At 46.7% G+C, this 18,683-nt stretch overlaps 1 protein-coding gene across 1 annotated transcript in view; it reads right to left on the bottom strand.

The window, feature by feature from the left end:
* Positions 1-18,406, bottom strand: part of LOC311228341 (interphotoreceptor matrix proteoglycan 1-like) — a gene marked incomplete at its 5' end in the record, with an annotated part of 46,865 nt that extends 28,459 nt beyond the window's left edge. The window contains 6 exons of the mRNA XM_084314250.1: positions 843-1,039; positions 6,510-6,568; positions 8,311-8,460; positions 15,913-16,079; positions 17,015-17,233; positions 18,349-18,406. Of these exons, the coding sequence (XP_084170376.1) occupies positions 843-1,039; positions 6,510-6,568; positions 8,311-8,460; positions 15,913-16,079; positions 17,015-17,233; positions 18,349-18,406 (850 nt within the window). The remainder of the gene's footprint in view (positions 1-842; positions 1,040-6,509; positions 6,569-8,310; positions 8,461-15,912; positions 16,080-17,014; positions 17,234-18,348) is intronic.
* Between the last annotated feature and the right edge of the window lie 277 nt (positions 18,407-18,683).

The raw sequence follows: 18,683 nt of genomic DNA, 5'->3' as shown, positions 1-18,683 counted from the left end.
AAATGCAAAAAAACACAACATTTCTAGCGTGAAGGTAGGGGGAGTTGGGGAGCACACTCTCCTCTTCCAATTGAATGACATATACACTTTAAACTAGTAGCACGCCTGTTTCACTTTGAATGCTTATTGTTTTTCAGGCTTGATAGTGTTCCGATATGTAGTAAATGTAGTCATTTGTAGTAGTACTGGGCTCTTCGAAACAACACAGACAAGACTCTCACTCACCTCTTCTTTAACGGGGGAGGTTGTTGTTGTTGAAGGTGGGGGGACCTTTGTTTCTATAAAAGTATGTAGAGCAGCAAAGCAAAATTCAAAAGTCATACCATAGTCATAAAACCATAGAAAAATAAACAAAGGGATTGGTGAGGGGTCAGAATTTCAGCAAAGTGGGCGGCTGGGTATAGAGATCTAAGCACTCGCCTACCACCGCAGAGACACTGTGTTCAAATCCCAGTGTCAGCGGTACCTCCGGCTTGGTCGTCCCTACGCCCACAATTGGGTGTTCGCAGGTGGGAAGCCAGTGGGGTATGAGTCCTGGTCATTGCAATAGCGACTCCTACTGGTCAGTCGGGGCGCTTGTTCAGCAGGGAGGGGATCTGGGGGAGATAGCATGAACCTCTGCGCGCGATACACTCTTCCAGTGAAACTCCTAGCTGTCAGGTGAAAAGAAGCGGCTAGCAACTACACATGTATCGGAGGAGATGTGTGGTAGTCTAAACCCTCTCCAGACTGACAGTAGGGCAGCGCAATGACCAGGAAGGGAATTGGGATAACAACAAAATTGGGGGATGGGAGAGAAAAGGGTAGGGAAACAAAGATGTGCAGCAAAGTTACTTTCCTACCTGGTTCAAAGTCAAGTGAATCCATATCAATGGGGAGAGAGGCATCTTCACTCAGAGCCTTGGTCACCATTTCCCGTAGGCTGGGAGGACTGGCAGGGGACTCTTCTGTCCCGGCCCCACCTTCTGCAGCCTCAGCATCGATGTCGGGTGAACTGATCTCAAAGAGGAGAGAGTAGTGCACTGACACTCCTCCAGGTCTGAAGAGAAAACATTAAATAAAAGACTATTACCCTTGTGATAAAGATTAAAGATCCATATGAAGGATTTTGTGTTATGTATCAACAGATAAGTGATGTTGAATTTAAGACTGTAGTCTGAAAGTCTGACCACTCCTTATTTGATACACTTCCTTCGGTCAATCCTCCTTCCAATTTGCTGCTCCCAGCAGTTGGAACGAGATGCAAAATGGATAAATTGATCCACCTCACTACTTTTAAGGACTCTATCGCAGAGTTGTTTACACACACCTGCAACTGTCACCCGGCCTTTTAACTGTAATTTGATTGTTTCATGTATTTACATACCTTGTCATTTTATTTGGTTGTTTGTTTGATGTGTGTTTTTTAATTATTTCCCTTACCTCTGTGATGTATGTATCATCCGACTCTTTTCTATTTTATTCATAATTTTTGTCCCCTTTCCCTGTTACCCTTCGAGAGACCCTTTTGTCCTCTTGCCAGGCCGTCATTGTAAATCCAAATGTTGTTCTTAATTTACCTGCCTGGTTGAATAAAGGTTTAATAAAAATAAATACAATTCTGTGTTTGAATTTGCTGCTACGTTGTGTGCAATTTAATCACGTTACTGTAATACACGTTTCTGCACTTTCTGGATTGTATTGGCTTCCTCTAGTCTTCTTTGCGTTTTGAATCTGTGGCCTGTTGTTGGAAACCCTTGTTCTCCTCCACTGCTGTGTATCAATGACTAGTATCAACATGTGACAGTATGTATTTACCATTCTGAAAAAGCTCCACCAAACCCCCAGGGATCTGAGAGATGATCAAAAGTGTCTGTTATTTACATTTACATTACATTTACATTTAGTCATTTAGCTGACGCTTTTATCCTAAGCGACTTACAAGTTCTGTACGACAAGTCATCAGGAAGGGCACAACTCTATCAGCGTAACAATGATCATCAACGTGTTGAGTGCTACAGTGTAGGTTAGTTATTAGGACAAGTGCATGACAGTAAGGTTAGTTAAGGTTAGATATATATTTTTAATATTTTTTTTTCTTCAGATAATGGTTGAAGAAATGCGTCTTTAGTCGACGGCGAAAGATTGGACGGGTTTCAGCTGTTCTAACTGGGGTGGGTAGTTCATTCCACCATTGTGGGGCAAGGACTGAGAATAGGCGGCTTCTCCTTGATGACCCTCCCGGAGCTCGGATAGGAGTAGGTCTGAGGCGGCCAGAAGATGCAGAGCGTAGGGGTCTTGAGGGTGTGTAGTTGGAGACCATTGACCGGAGGTAGGCGGGAGCGGTTCCCTTTGCCGCACGGTATGCTAGGTCGAGGGCCTTGAAGCGGATTCGTGCAGCAATGGGGAGCCAGTGCAGGTCCCTAAGAAGTGGGGTGACATGGGCCGACTTCGGTAGGTTTGAGATCAGGCAGGCCGCTGCGTTCTGAATGAGTTGAAGAGGCTTGGTGGCAGTGGCCGGGAGGCCAGCTAGCAGTGTGTTGCAGTAGTCGAGGCGGGAGATGACTGTTGATTGGACGAGGAGTTGGGTGGCTTCTTTTGTCAGGAAGGGGCGGATCCTTCTGACGTTGCTCAGGAGGAATCTGCAGGTTCTGGTTGTCGCTGCGATGTGAGCAGAGAAGTTCAACTGGTCGTCGAGGACAACACCAAGGTTCTTGGCGGTCGGGGACGCGGTCACAGCTGCATTCTCGACTGTGATGGAAAGGTCGGTCAGGGGGGAGGATTTGGCCGGCAGGTGGAGCAATTCTGTTTTGCTTAGATTCAGTTCGAGGTGGTTGGTCGTCATCCAGGTGGAGATGTCAGACAGACAGGCCGAGATCCGCTCAGAGACGTGGATATCTGAGGGAGGGAAGGAGAGGAAGAGTTGCGTATCGTCGGCATAACAATGATATGAGAAGCCATGAGACGTGATAATGTTACCCAGTGATTTAGTGTAGAGGGAGAAGAGAAGGGGTCCTAGGACCGAGCCCTGGGTGACACCCGTCCGCAGGGGGTGGGTGGCCGACAGGGTCCCTCTCCATGACACTTGGTAGGAGCAGTCATTGAGGTATGATGTCAGCCATGTCAGCGCAGAGCCAGCCACTCCCATTCCTGCGAGGGCCGCGAGGAGGATCTGATGGTTGACTGTGTCGAAGGCTGCAGATAGATCTAGGAGAATCAGGACAGAGGAGAGGCCTTTCGCTTTTGCTAAGTGAAGTGCCTCTGTGACCGCAATGAGGACCGTTTCTGTGGAGTGGCCAGTCCGGAAGCCAGACTGATTAGGGTCTAGGAGGTCATTCTGTAAGAAATAAGCAGTAAGTTGGTTGGATACAGCACGTTCAAGTGTTTTAGAAAGGAAGGAGAGAAGAGAGACAGGACGATAGTTGCCTATGACGGTGGGGTTCAGGGTTGGTTTTTTTATGAGCGGCGTGACTCTGGCTTGTTTTAGGGAGGTGGGGACCACCCCCGAGTTGAGTGAGGAGTTGATGGTTGCAGTTAGGAATGGGAGGATGTCTGGTGCTATGGTCTGGAGGAGTGGGGAGGGTAGCCGGTCCAGATGGCATGTAGTCGGACGGTTCGACGTTACCAGTGTCAGGGTCTCGGCTTCTGTAATGGGAGAGAAAGATGACAGAGTGAAGGATGAGGTTCTTGATTCAGCATTTGGAATGGGTGGGGGTTGGGAGAAGGAGCTGCGGATGTTCTCCACTTTTTCCTCAAAGAAGATTGCGAAGTCTTCGGCAGAGAAAGATGAGGGGGGAGCGGGAGGGGGTGGGGGGGGGGGGGGTGAGGAGGGAGGACATGGTAGCATGCAGTTTGCGAAGATTCTTGGCAGAGGCCTCGATCCTATGGTGAAAGAAGGAAGCTTTGGCATTAGTAATGGTTTTGGAGAATGTTAACAAGAGGTTGTGATATGTGTCGATGTCAGCAGTGAGGCGTGACTTTCTATACTTCCTCTCAGCCGCTCTCAGGACCTGTCTTTGTTCTCTCACTGTATCTGTCAGCCATGGACTGGAAATGGAGTACACTTGGAAATGGAGTACACTTAGAATGCAAGGCGAAGCGGCAAGCCACTTTACTGCTGCAGACTACGATGACACCACCGAAAAATAATATCAAGGCAATGTTGTTGAGAGTGTTGTTGAGAATAAAACTGATGTGTTCAATGGGATTTTGATTATGTGCGGCAACGCCGTGAACGGTGTATTTCCTTTTTTTGTGGCCATTGAGGTCTGACAGACAAAAGGTCAAGTGAGTTGTGAATCCTTCATGAGATTAGGACCGGCTCCAGCTGCGGGCAGGCATCAGTGTTATTTGCTGTGACAACACTAGCCACCAGGGAAGACAAATTACTAAAGGGAACATCTTGACAACTACAGAACAAGGCTCTGCATGTCTCTGCTCACTTGCCTCCACACAGGGAAGTTGAGAGAGCAATATACACTTGTTCAGGAGGAAGTAACATCATACCGTAGGCCTCGCGTTACGCTTTAACGAGAAGAGCATACGTGAGGAAAACTCAACTAGGACACCCCCCCCTCACACCCTTTGTGGAAATAACTTTTAAGCTATTAATGTCCCCAGTGTCCCTTTACAGGACTAAGGTACTAGCTGAGCTGAGCACAAATCAGTTGACGTTTCAAATCAGTCAAAGTATAAAGCTACAATGCAAGTTTCATTAATGGATTTACCCCATTAATGACTAACAACTACATTTTAGTCTGTTAAGGAAAAGCCTCACAGAATTCAGAACGTTGAATTGTATAGATCCCCTCCACACATGTTTTATTTTAATCTTACACCAAGTCGGTTAGCTTTCTCTTTTTCCACCTAAACTGTTCACCAAAAATGTGTTTCACCCAAACACAACAATCTTGTTCTAAACTAATTCTAAGTAAATATTGTTTTTGTGCATAGATCACTAGATCAGCTTATAATACAAGTCACATTAGCATTTCACGTGATCTATTAGCATTTCCTGGGTGACAGTGTGGCCAACTGGGCAAGAACGACCATGATACTGTAGGTTCGCAGGATTATTTGCGTCACACAGGCGGCTCAGATTTTAAGGAGGTACAGAGAAGTTCCCCTTCGTTCAGTGGAAGAATTGTGAAAAGGGCGCTCTGACAAGTTCTGCACAAATGACAACCTGTTGAGTCAAAGTCATGCCTCCAAGAGGAGTTAACTGTAGAAAAACATGTTTTTAGGGTGTAGTGGACCTTTAATAATAATGTGCTTTGATCCAGTGTAAATCTGATAATTAGGACGTCAAACTAGGACGTTAAACTTATGTTTGTGATTTTTGTTTGTGTTTAAAAAAAAAATCTAAAATCAATATCTATGATGATACATACATGTATGTGAAATAAAAAAGTGTCGTGTGTAGCCACATGACTTGTCAGTTCTTACAGCAAATATAGTGTTTCTAACTTTCTACCTCTAACAGAAATAATTCTGTCTGGCTTTTCCATAGCAAACTAAATAAAGTCATTACGTTTTAAGTCATTTGATTCAATTGAGTTAGATCCAAATAATATGCAGAGTAGCGTACCAGCATACACACAGGGGAAACCAAGGTAACCACTCAAAAACCCCTTACCCCTCTGTGTCCTGTGTCTCGCTTGCATTTTGAAAGAAGAAAAGAGGGCGTTAGTATTTGGAATAATAACTAACAAAGAGAGAGATTCCATGTCATTTACTTTCAACTGTCAATCACAATATTAATGTGATTTGCATGTCATCATGAGAACACCATCGATCTGAAGGTGTCAAGAGTGTCTAATATAAATGAGAAATGTCCAATACAACATGATGCCTGTGGCTCTTCTCCTCTGCTGTGGCATGTGATTCGATTCTGGCAACAATTTAGATGAGAATGAGCATCTTATCTATTGAAATGAGCACATTCATCATGCTAAATGAACTCCTTCAAAGTATAACGACATTATCAAGACTCTGACTTCTCACCAGCATAAGATACGCTGTATATTTTATTGCTCACCGTTCATCACTATTTTGATTTGCCAACTTAGATCCAGCACTTAAAGGGGCACCAATTTTATTTGATTTATTTTTCACATAATCTCACACACATCCCAAAACTCTGAAAACAATTTTGCACACATTAATTTAGTTTGACAGATATTGAGAGTAAATTAGGTTGAATGTGGTCACCAGTGATGTCATCGGTGAATCATGTGTTAATTAAAGCTCAGTGAAATGATAAGGAATCAGACAAGGTATCGCTATTTTTCATCTACATAATTTCATGGAGCTGTAATTGACACAGCGAAATGATTAATTGACATATTCCTGGTGACCATATTCAAACTCATTAATTCTCAATAACTGTCAAACTAAATGAATGTATGCAAAACGGTTGAGATTTTGGATGTGTGTGAGATTATGTACAAAATAAATCAGCATTAAAAAAAAATTTGATGGGTGCCCCTAACTTTTTGGAACCAGATACAAATGTCATGCCTTAGACTCACCTGATTCCTAATACATGGATATCTTTGAAACCTGGAAGGTTGTCAAACACATGTTGCATCTGCAAATAAAACAAATGTGCGTTAAAATCCTATTTCACTGCCTAAATGAACGGGGCAAGAGGTCAATGACTCCTTATGTTGACCTTATGTAGCCCTTTCAGTCCACAGACAAAACCTTGCAACCGTGCAATGAGTACTGTAAGTAAAACACACAAAAAAGGGAAACAAAGTATGAATGGGAAACCCTCAATGACTGCTATTTTTAGACGTGTTACAGTAAGCACCTGTAAACTCGTATGATGTAATCGTCTTAGGCCTCCGTTATAGAACAGCCGCCAGCGGCGCGAACACAGCTCAGTGTGTTCCAGCTACTTTTAAAAGCACTCAGATAACATGATGATAATGATGTGCTATAAGAACTTAATTTCATTGCCCGAGTGACATTGCCCGAGAGAGCTGCTGTCCGAGTGGAATTTTCCAAACATCTCGCTTTCTCTGTCGTGACCTTACGGCACTTGTCCTGAGCCTCTTTACCGCGACCCCCGTCAGTCTGGAGGCCACGAGGACGGGGACACTCTTGCGTGTACAGTAATAGGTGGTCGCGGGTCACACTGGAGCTTGTGTATTCTCTTCTCTTTTAAGCCTGCGTCTCGTCATGAGTAAAGAGGATCCACAAAGCATCTAATCTTATGAGTATCTCACCTGATCTTTGCTGACACAGGTCTGTGTGCTACTGTGCTGGGGATCCGATCTATGTACCTGGTCTTGTAGGTGGTGAGACTGGTCTACAGTATCTACTAGGGTGGATTTACCCACCTTGTTTTGTAGGTGGTGAGACAGCTCTATGTACTAGGGATTTGCAGTATGTACCTGTTCTTGTAGGTGGTGAGACAGGTATATGCACTGACTAGGATGTATTTACCCACCTTGTTTTGTAGCTGGTGTGACAGGTCTATGCACCACTAGGGTGTATTTACCCACCTTGTTTTGTAGGTGGTGTGACAGGTCTATGCACCACTAGGGTGTATTTACCCACCTTGTTTTGTAGGTGGTGTGACAGGTCTATGCACCACTAGGGTGTATTTACCCACCTTGTTTTGTAGGTGGTGTGACAGGTCTATGCACCACTAGGGTGTATTTACCCACCTTGTTTTGTAGGTGGTGTGACAGGTCTATGCACCACTAGGATGTATTTACCCACCTTGTTTTGTAGGTGGTGTGACAGGTCTATGCACCACTAGGGTGTATTTACCCACCTTGTTTTGTAGGTGGTGTGACAGGTCTATGTAAATGGTAAATCATATGGTGCATTTATATAGCGCTTTTATCCAATCAAATCTATTTTGTTCCTCACATTCACCCATTTACTCACACATTCACACACCGACGGTGGAGGCAACCATGCAAAGTGCTAACCTGCACATCGCGAGCAATTAGGGGTTAAGTGTCTTGCTCAAGATGTTGAGACAGGTCTATGTACCGGGGATCTATGTACCTGTTCTTGTAGGTGGTGAGACAGGTCTATGTACCTGTTCTTGTAGGTGGTGAGACAGGTCTATGTACCTGTTCTTGTAGGTGGTGAGACAGATCTATGTACCTGTTCTTGTAGGTGGTGAGACAGATCTATGTACCTGTTCTTGTAGGTGGTGAGACAGATCTATGTACCTGTTCTTGCAGGTGGTGAGACAGATCTATGTACCTGTTCTTGTAGGTGGTGAGACAGATCTATGTACCTGTTCTTGTAGGTGGTGAGACAGGTCTATGTACCTGTTCTTGTAGGTGGTGAGACAGGTCTATGTACCTGTTCTTGCAGGTGGTGAGACAGGTCTATGTACTGGGGAGAGTCTGGGTCACCCAGTAGTTCTCTATAGCCCGGGTCCACCAAGTCGATAATGAACTCCACCGTCTGCCCCACTGGCTTCTCGGGCACAAGGTTTGGAATCTCTGAGTCCTACAGCCAGAGGAGACAACAAAAGGAGCATTATTTTCTATGTGAACCGCCCCTGTGAACAGATTTTTTGGGGGGGGGGGAAATGTCAGCATTTATGGGATGATCAATTGCTCTGTTTGTGTGACACATGTTTCTCCTGTGGCTTTATGTCAACAGAGGCTGAACCGGTGGCGAGCGGGGAGGCAGCCGTCACGGTAAGGGACACCAGAGATTAGCCAGTGCCCAGAGAAATCTTTTGTTAAAAAGAGACCAAGAGACTGAACAGTCACTAAGAACCCCGTCCCACCGTCCCCTGGCTGGAACCACATGTGCCTTATAGCTGGTCAGGTCTGTGAGAAAATGGTCTCTCCAAGTGCTGTCTCTCGATCAGCCTTCCTACTGTCTCTCGATCAGCCTTCCTACTGTCTCTCGATCAGCCTTCCTACTGTCTCTCGATCAGCCTTCCTACTGTCTCTCGATCAGCCTTCCTACTGTCGCAATGAAGTAAAAACTATGCTAAGCCTGCCCACGCACAACACCCGAACTCCATAACTCTCCTATAAAAGATAATAACATTCACAATACACATACTTTTTAAAGTACCTGAAGGCTCCAAGAAATGTATAATGTCTGTTGTGCCAGTTAGAATGCAGTATATTTCCTGGTTATTGCGAAGTCTCTCTGGGGCATTGTCCCTGTTATCTTCCTACCCTGGAAGGAGCTAATGTCTGTTGCAAGGCATGATCCACTGGGACACCCTCTGTCTCTGTGCCGTCACCTCACTCACACCCCTCTAGACAACAGCTAATTATTCATGTACGCTCTCCTTTGTGGCTTGAAAGGAGTTAAGTGAGCTAAATGAAAAGGCTTTTTACCTCCTCTGTGATTGATTGATTGATTGAAAAGTTTATTAACAGATTGCAGAATGGGTACAGTACAGTACAGCTCAATACATACAATTGTTAAGAGGATGCAGACCTGAGAAAGACTTTCGTCTTGTTTCCATCAGGGTCCCCCATTTTCAATTCATCATATGACACACATGACATACAGATAGACAGTACTGCTACATCTATACATTTATGACATACCAGATTTTCAAATACAGTACTGTTTGTGATACTAAAAAAATCCGTCCCGTCCAGAGGAGCACTGGGAGAGGTGCTCGGAGGGCTGGAGAGAGGTTCCCCATCTGCTTTCTCTGGGACCTGCAGTGCTGTAGTCGTGGCTCCTTCTCTGTTGGTAGAAAAAGCAGAAGGTATTTGCCTGTGGTCTGGGAGACCCGGGTTCGATTCCAGGCTGCCCCCTGAATTTGCTATAGTATGTTACAACACTCGCCTCCTCTAAGAAACCAATTTATGAGAGCAGGGAATATGTGGAAGATTGAAATCTGTACTATGCAGTTTTGGGATTGAAATGGGAACTTCTGAAAGGTGATCATTCGCACTGAATATAGGAAGCGTCCCGAGAGGAAAACTGGAACACTGTTTAACACTTTCACTACCACACTACCAAATGTTTAACCCTTTCACTGCGACAATACAGAAGGTTAACCCTTTCACTGCCACATGGCAAATGGTTAACCCTTTCACAACCACACTACATAAGGTTAACCCTTTCACTACCACAACAAATAACAACAACAACAAAACCTCTAGTGAATAAAACCTCTAGTAGTGAATAAAACCTATAATGGACAAAACCTCTAGTGAATAAAACCTCTAATGGACAAAACATGTAGTGAATAAAACCTCTAGTGAACAAAACCTCTAGTGTATAAAACCACTAGTGAATAAAACCTCTAGTGAATAAAAATATAAGTGAAATTTTAAACTAACTCACTTCGTTTCAAAGGCTCACTTTTTGGATTTGTGTTGATATTAGAAACATGTTGTAAGCTATTTGAAGCTGAGATTATTCTAGGGTTTATTTTCAGAAACGGCTTCAGAAATGTGTTCTCCCAAGTCTTGGGAGAGGAATCAGAGTGAAAATGGAAGATATTATCCAACACACATCAAAAACTATTAATTTACTTTCAAGATAAGTCATTGAAATAATATAGTCAACTAATACAGTATGTAAGTAAGGCTCCAAAAGCACACTGCTCTTGAGATGGCTTGTTGGAAAGCTACAAAGGTAAGGTTGCTAACAAAAAGAAGGCTGTTCTAAATAGAGTAACATGAGGGGGGCTGGGTTCATACTGTACATGAGATACCAAGTGTTTAGGGAGTCCTCTGCACAGAAAGGGTCCAAAGGGGGCTTGGAGTCCCTGCCAGTTTGCCCTGCCAATACAGAGCCTGTTTATTGTAAATCTTTGCATATAGATTTGAGTTGACCATAATCAACATTTAAAATGGGGCAGGACATCAACTGAAAATGTATAAAAGATTTTTTTTTAAAGGGCACTCCATCGTTCCCTTCTATCAAATCAAATCAAATCCAAATCAAATCAAAATGTATTTGTATAGCCCTAAATCACAACGTATTTCCCCCATGGGCTTCACAGATCAAAAAGAAACATCACAATAGATCCACAACAAAAAACACCATAAAATCCACAATTTTGCAACACCCCCAGACTTTCCCCAATGAAGATATTAAGGAACCACTCCCTAAAACCTAGCAATAGGAAAATAAAACGTGGGGAGAAACCTCAGATGGGCAATTCAAAGGGGATCCCCCATCAGGTGTCGGTGATATATGGTGTTGCAGTGGATGATAGATTGATGGAGAATAGAACAAGCAATTGGTATGTATATGCATACTGTATATACATGAAATATAAACACATACATATTCATAGTAGCAATATTATCTAAAGTATATAAGAACATCATAGGAATACAAGCGCTGGTATGAGAAACAAGATGATGGCTCAAGGTCACTCTCCCCAGGGGGCAGGAGAACCACCCAGATCCAGCTGAAGTAGAGCAGGCATGGTCAGACTGAGGACGGCGTAGAGCAGACCCACCACGCCGGTGGTGCTCAGATCCAGTTTATGTTTTTTATTGATTGAGCCCTTGCCCTCTCTTGACCCTGCCTGACCTGACCCTTCTCTTGACCCTGACTCTGACCTGACCCTGTCCTTACCCTGACCTTCTCCTGACCCTAACCCTCTCCTGGCCCTAACCCTCTCCTGGCACTCTCCTACCTTCTCCTGACCCTCTATTGACCCTCACCTTCTCCTGACCCTCTCCTGACTCTCACCCTCTCCTGACCCTCACCTTCTCCTGACCTTCTCCTGGTCCTGACCTTCTCCTGACCCTCTCCTGACCCTCACCTTCTCCTGACCTTCTCCTGGTCCTGACCTTCTCCTGACCCTCTCCTGACCCTCACCTTCTCCTGACCTTCTCCTGGTCCTGACCTTCTCCTGACCCTCTCCTGACCCTCTCCTTCTCCTGGTCCTGACCCTCTCCTGACCCTCACCTTCTCCTGGTCCTGATCCTCTCCTGACTCTCACCTTCTCCTGGTCCTGATCCTCTCCTGACCCTCACCTTCTCCTGGTCCTGATCCTCTCCTGACCCTCACCTTCTCCTGGTCCTGATCCTCTCCTGACCCTCACCTTCTCCTGGTCCTGATCCTCTCCTGACCCTCACCCTCTCCTGGTCCTGACCCTCTCCTGACCCTCACCCTCTCCTGGTCCTGACCCTCTCCTGACCCTCTCCTGGTCCTGACCCTCTCCTGACCCTCACCTTCTCCTGGTCCTGACCCTCTCTTGACCCTCACCCTCTCCTGGTCCTGACCCTCTCCTGACCCTCACCTTCTCCTGACCCTCACCTTCTCCTGACCCTCACCCTCTCCTGGTCCTGACCCTCTCCTGACCCTCTCCTGGTCCTGACCCTCTCCTGACCCTCACCCTCTCCTGACCCTCACCTTCTCCTGACCCTCACCCTCTCCTGGTCCTGACCCTCTCCTGACCCTCTCCTGACCCTCTCCTGACCTTCTCCTGACCCTCACCCTCTCCTGGTCCTGACCCTCTCCTGACCCTCTCCTGGTCCTGACCCTCTCCTGACCCTCACCCTCTCCTGGTCCTGACCCTCTCCTGACTCTCACCCTCTCCTGGTCCTGACCCTCTCCTCACCCTCTCCTGGTCCTGACCCTCTCCTGACCCTCACCCTCTCCTGGTCCTGACCCTCTCCTGACCCTCACCTTCTCCTGGTCCTGATCCTCTCCTGACCCTCACCTTCTCCTGGTCCTGATCCTCTCCTGACCCTCACCCTCTCCTGGTCCTGACCCTCTCCTGACCCTCACCCTCTCCTGGTCCTGACCCTCTCCTGACCCTCTCCTGGTCCTGACCCTCTCCTGGTCCTGACCCTCTCCTGGTCCTGACTCTCACCTTCTCCTGGTCCTGACCCTCTCCTGACCCTCACCTTCTCCTGACCCTCTCCTGGTCCTGACCCTCTCCTGACCCTCTCCTGGTCCTGACCCTCTCCTGACCCTCACCCTCTCCTGACCCTCACCTTCTCCTGACCCTCACCCTCTCCTGGTCCTGACCCTCTCCTGACCCTCTCCTGACCTTCTCCTGACCCTCACCCTCTCCTGGTCCTGACCCTCTCCTGACCCTCTCCTGACTCTCACCTTCTCCTGGTCCTGACCCTCTCCTGACCCTCACCCTCTCCTGGTCCTGACCCTCTCCTGACCCTCACCCTCTCCTGGTCCTGACCCTCTCCTGGTCCTGACCCTCTCCTGACCCTCACCCTCTCCTGGTCCTGACCCTCTCCTGGTCCTGACCCTCTCCTGACCCTCACCCTCTCCTGGTCCTGACCCTCTCCTGACCCTCTCCTGGTCCTGACCCTCTCCTGACCCTCACCTTCTCCTGACCCTCACCCTCTCCTGGTCCTGACCCTCTCCTGACCCTCTCCTGACCCTCTCCTGACTCTCACCCTCTCCTGGTCCTGACCCTCTCCTCACCCTCTCCTGGTCCTGACCCTCTCCTGACCCTCACCCTCTCCTGGTCCTGACCCTCTCCTGACTCTCACCTTCTCCTGGTCCTGACCCTCTCCTGACCCTCACCCTCTCCTGACCCTCTCCTGACTCTCACCTTCTCCTGACCCTCACCCTCTCCTGGTCCTGACCCTCTCCTGGTCCTGACCCTCTCCTGACCCTCACCCTCTCCTGGTCCTGACCCTCTCCTGACCCTCACCCTCTCCTGACCCTCTCCTGACTCTCACCTTCTCCTGGTCCTGACCCTCTCCTGACCCTCACCCTCTCCTGGTCCTGACCCTCTCCTGACCCTCACCCTCTCCTGGTCCTGACCCTCTCCTGACCCTCACCCTCTCCTGGTCCTGACCCTCTCCTGACCCTCACCCTCTCCTGGTCCTGACCCTCTCCTGACCCTCACCCTCTCCTGGTCCTGACCCTCTCCTGACCCTCACCCTCTCCTGACCCTCTCCTGACCCTCACCCTCTCCTGGTCCTGACCCTCTCCTGGTCCTGACCCTCTCCTGGTCCTGACCCTCTCCTGGTCCTGACCCTCTCCTGGTCCTGACCCTCTCCTGACCCTCACCCTCTCCTGGTCCTGACCCTCTCCTGACCCTCACCTTCTCCTGACCCTCACCCTCTCCTGGTCCTGACCCTCTCCTGACCCTCTCCTGACCCTCTCCTGACTCTCACCCTCTCCTGGTCCTGACCCTCTCCTCACCCTCTCCTGGTCCTGACCCTCTCCTGACCCTCACCCTCTCCTGGTCCTGACCCTCTCCTGACTCTCACCTTCTCCTGGTCCTGACCCTCTCCTGACCCTCACCTTCTCCTGGTCCTGACCCTCTCCTGACCCTCACCCTCTCCTGACCCTCTCCTGACTCTCACCTTCTCCTGACCCTCACCCTCTCCTGGTCCTGACCCTCTCCTGACCCTCACCCTCTCCTGGTCCTGACCCTCTCCTGACCCTCACCCTCTCCTGGTCCTGACCCTCTCCTGACCCTCACCCTCTCCTGGTCCTGACCCTCTCCTGACCCTCACCCTCTCCTGGTCCTGACCCTCTCCTGACCCTCACCCTCTCCTGGTCCTGACCCTCTCCTGACCCTCTCCTGGTCCTGACCCTCTCCTGACCCTCACCCTCTCCTGGTCCTGACCCTCTCCTGGTCCTGACCCTCTCCTGGTCCTGACCCTCTCCTGGTCCTGACCCTCTCCTGGTCCTGACCCTCTCCTGGTCCTGACCCTCTCCTGGTCCTGACCCTCTCCTGACCCTCACCCTCTCCTGGTCCTGACCCTCTCCTGACCCTCTCCTGGTCCTGACCCTCTCCTGACCCTCACCCTCTCCTGGTCCTGACCCTCTCCTGACCCTCACCCTCTCCTGGTCCTGACCCTCTCCTGGTCCTGACCCTCTCCTGGTCCTGACCCTCTCCTGACCCTCACCCTCTCCTGGTCCTGACCCTCTCCTGACCCTCTCCTGGTCCTGACCCTCTCCTGACCCTCACCCTCTCCTGGTCCTGACCCTCTCCTGACCCTCACCCTCTCCTGGTCCTGACCCTCTCCTGGTCCTGACCCTCTCCTGGTCCTGACCCTCTCCTGGTCCTGACCCTCTCCTGACCCTCACCCTCTCCTGGTCCTGACCCTCTCCTGACCCTCACCCTCTCCTGGTCCTGACCCTTGCTGCTTTCATGGGACTGAACTCAGCTCCTGTTCTACTGAATGGAGAAACAGATGTGAAGGGCAACGGACCGCCCATGTCTCTCCTATAAAAGATATAACGTTCATTATATACATACTTTTTACCTGAATGCCCCAGGAAATGTATAATGTCTGTTCTGTTCAACAGCTATTATTGCCAATTAGAATGCACTATAGAACTATAGTGCTATAGAATGAAAAGTCTCTCATTTCAGTGACAGTCATTGTGAATGGAGATCATTTCTCTGGGCACTGGCTAATCTCTGGTGTCCCTTACCGTGACGGCTGCCTCCCCGCGCGCCACCGGTTCATCCTCTGTTGACATAGAGCCACAGGAGAAACATGTGTCACACAAACAGAGCAATTGACCATATTGAGCATGCCATAAGAGAAAAATGGCTGTGTGAATATGGTCAATAAACAAATACTTCTGTGTGCCATATAGTAATATACACTATACAATATACAAGTAATTGTAAAAGTCGATACATGTTTAGTTCTTAATTGGTTGCAAAGATAATTGTGATTGGAGGATCAAGAAAAGAGGGCGGGGCTTGGAATAGGTCCATTCGTGCATATGTTCACTCACTAGCCGTGGGTGCTTAACAATAACAATGAAAGGATGGGTTTCTATTAGGACTGTCCTGGAGCATAGAGTCATAGAACTTGATTTTTTCGACAAATCTATAAAATTGTGTTTCCTACATGCAATCGTGCAGAAGGATGGTGCAGATAATTACCACAGTGGTGAGGTGAGCATTCAAAAATAAAATTCATCAAAGTTCAAGAAAGTCTTGGTCGACCAACCGATTGAATGGACTAAAGGACAGATAAGCAGCCCTTGTTTCTCTTTCTGTTTCATTACCTTGTTGATTATGCTCATGTGCTCCTCGGAGCTACTGAAGTTTTTGGCCAGGTCAGAAATACAGAGGGATTCGTGTTGACATGCGTGAACCCATCTCTGGTACTCCGCCGTCCCAGGGATCCGGTCAAAGAAGATCCGGAAAGCTTCCCACACAGCCTCCTGGCAAACTGACCAAGGACACAGTTTTGTTTTTTGCATTTCACCAAAGTTCTTCTGAGATAGATAATTTACCATTTACAAGTAAAAGCAGAGTAAATTACCATTGCACCTATCTAAGGATAAGGTATATAGTAGATGTTTTTTGGCAAAGTCGACTGCAGTATAATTATCTACTCAGTAATGTATCTACTACTGTCATAGTGGATGGATGATGGTTGAATAAATTAGAATATTTGGTATTTTTGGCAACACATTCTGGATGAATACATGTTTACATAATGCATTGCTATTATTAATTCATAACACTAGCAAAAGGTTATTGAAATAGATTTCACAACAAATTCACAAAAAGATTCTCTGATAGCACACTGTGTACTTTCAGCATACAGTATAGCCTACTCTCTATGGACTCAGCATACTTTCAATGAACTTTGGTCATAATTTCCCACTCCAAGAGTGCTATATAATGCTCATGCTCGCCCTGAGGTAATGTTTATAAATCCCCACACACATTTAATTCCCTTCAGAGATGAGCAGTATTTTCACTTCATGTATTAAAAATGTGCATTGAATTATTAGTGTGTTTTGTAATTGACCTATCTCAAACACCGCCCTCTTTTCTTGATCCTCCAATCACAACCATTGCTTTCCTTGGACAGCGGCAGTTGTGATTGGAGGATCAAGAAATTAGTTTGGGGCTTGAGATAGCTCAATTTGTATTTGACAGCTCTTCAGAAAAGTCATTGTGTAATTACAGTATGAGCAATAAAAGCACCAGTCACAGTGGAAGCACTACTCTTATCCTTCAGTTCACTTTGGCAAAGAAAGTCAACCAGTGATTAGGAGACTAAACTCCAACACAGAAAGATGTCACGTGTTAAACTGTAGTAATACTACAGTCTTCAGGGGAAACCCATAAGAATAAACAAACAATAAACAATACCTCTAAGCTGGTAATATGCTTGATGGCTGGTCAGGACTTCCTCGATGGTTTCCTTGGGACAAATTCTTACTCCAGAGTGTTTAAAAACAGACCTCCTGATGCGATGCCTTTCGAGGGCGAAAACTGTGGAGTTCGGCTGTTTGGTCGTTTTCAAAAGCTCAACCAAATGCACAGAATTGACGGCCTCTCTTTTCCTCAGAGAGTCTTGCTTAACGCTCTCTAAACATAAACAACAACAACAAGTGTTAGTTATTCTCACTGTAAGATGGATGCCTCAGGTTGTACAGTGTGTAGCAGTAAACATACCGTGTAACAGTACACAATTAGAAGAATATAACACAAAAACAGATGATACAGTTGATACTAACATACTACCCCGGGCTTGGTATCTGGCCTGCATGTGGTAAATGTGCATGACTGATTGTCATGGAGCTCAAATACATTCAGTGTATATAATAATAATAATAATAATAAATAAATAAAAGGATTGTTGACTTTTAACATTTTAGGCTGTCAGGTTTTGTAACATCAGCCTCTGTGCTATAGCTCAGAGATATCACTGTGCAGGCAATCTTCCCTCTGGCTGTAAGAGAGGATGATTTGTCAGTGCAGGTGCTGATAAGAGAAATGGCAGATGGCCATCATTCACTGCAACACTTCTGTCCCCATGCAGGCAGTGATGCTGACAGTCAGACTGTAACGCTGACCGTAATGGAGCCTTTGTACTTTCCCACTTGTATCCAAGGAAACCAAGAGCACATCCCTAGATATTTCATGTATACAAAGAAAATCAAAATGAATTAATTAAAATGATTCAGTGTTGCTTTGTATGCATGTCTTCGGTTGTGTCACGTGAATGTGGGTTAGTTTGGGTGGGTGTTTTGTAATTTACCAAACAATAAAACATTTGTGTCTTTGGACAAAGCATGTATATAGTATCCTTGAGCAATTTGCTGTTCATTTTCATTGAATGTGTAAAAAGGAACAGGTCAATGGCTTAAATTATAAAAAAAATTATCCAGGAAAAGAAATACCTGCATTTTATTCAATAACCATTGCATTACACTTTACTTTTTGTCTGTTTGGTAGCTTCAGAATTGTGCTATACCTAGACATGTGAGTAGATAGTTCCATACTTCAAATTGTCTATATAGCGTCGTACAGTCCATCTATTTGATAGTGAGGATATTGTTAATCCTTTGCATACATACTGTAAAGATGAAATGTTAAAGTACAGTATATGATTCCATGAGACTACAGGTATGAATTCACACTTTATTCCTCATTAGGTTCAAGGTGTTGTGGGTTTTTCCCCCCGACAAAACGGGGCTTACCTCCAGTGGCCTGGAGCACAAGGAATGCCTGCAGCAGAAGTATTAAATTCCAATGCATCGTGGACGACAGTTTTTCTTTCCAGAATTAGAATCCAAACGTATATTCCAAGGAGTGGCTTCCTCTACCTCAGGTGGAACTCATGAGCACTATTACGCTCATCTTTAGAATCTAGCATCACTTGGTACCACGAGTATTGGTCGACCGTACATGGAGATGGGTGGTCATTATAGGCTAAGGCTTTGAAATGTTACCTTCCCAATGGATGGTGATAATTCCACGATGGTATCGGGCGGGCATAATATTGAACCCTGGCTACTCTTAGCACTCGCTCGGG

The sequence above is a fragment of the Notolepis coatsorum genome, assembly GCF_963971535.1.
Source record: "Notolepis coatsorum genome assembly, chromosome: 5".
Taxonomy (NCBI): domain Eukaryota; kingdom Metazoa; phylum Chordata; class Actinopteri; order Aulopiformes; family Paralepididae; genus Notolepis; species Notolepis coatsorum.
Note: the sequence above shows the minus strand (reverse complement) of the source record. Positions and strands in the feature narration are given on the sequence as shown.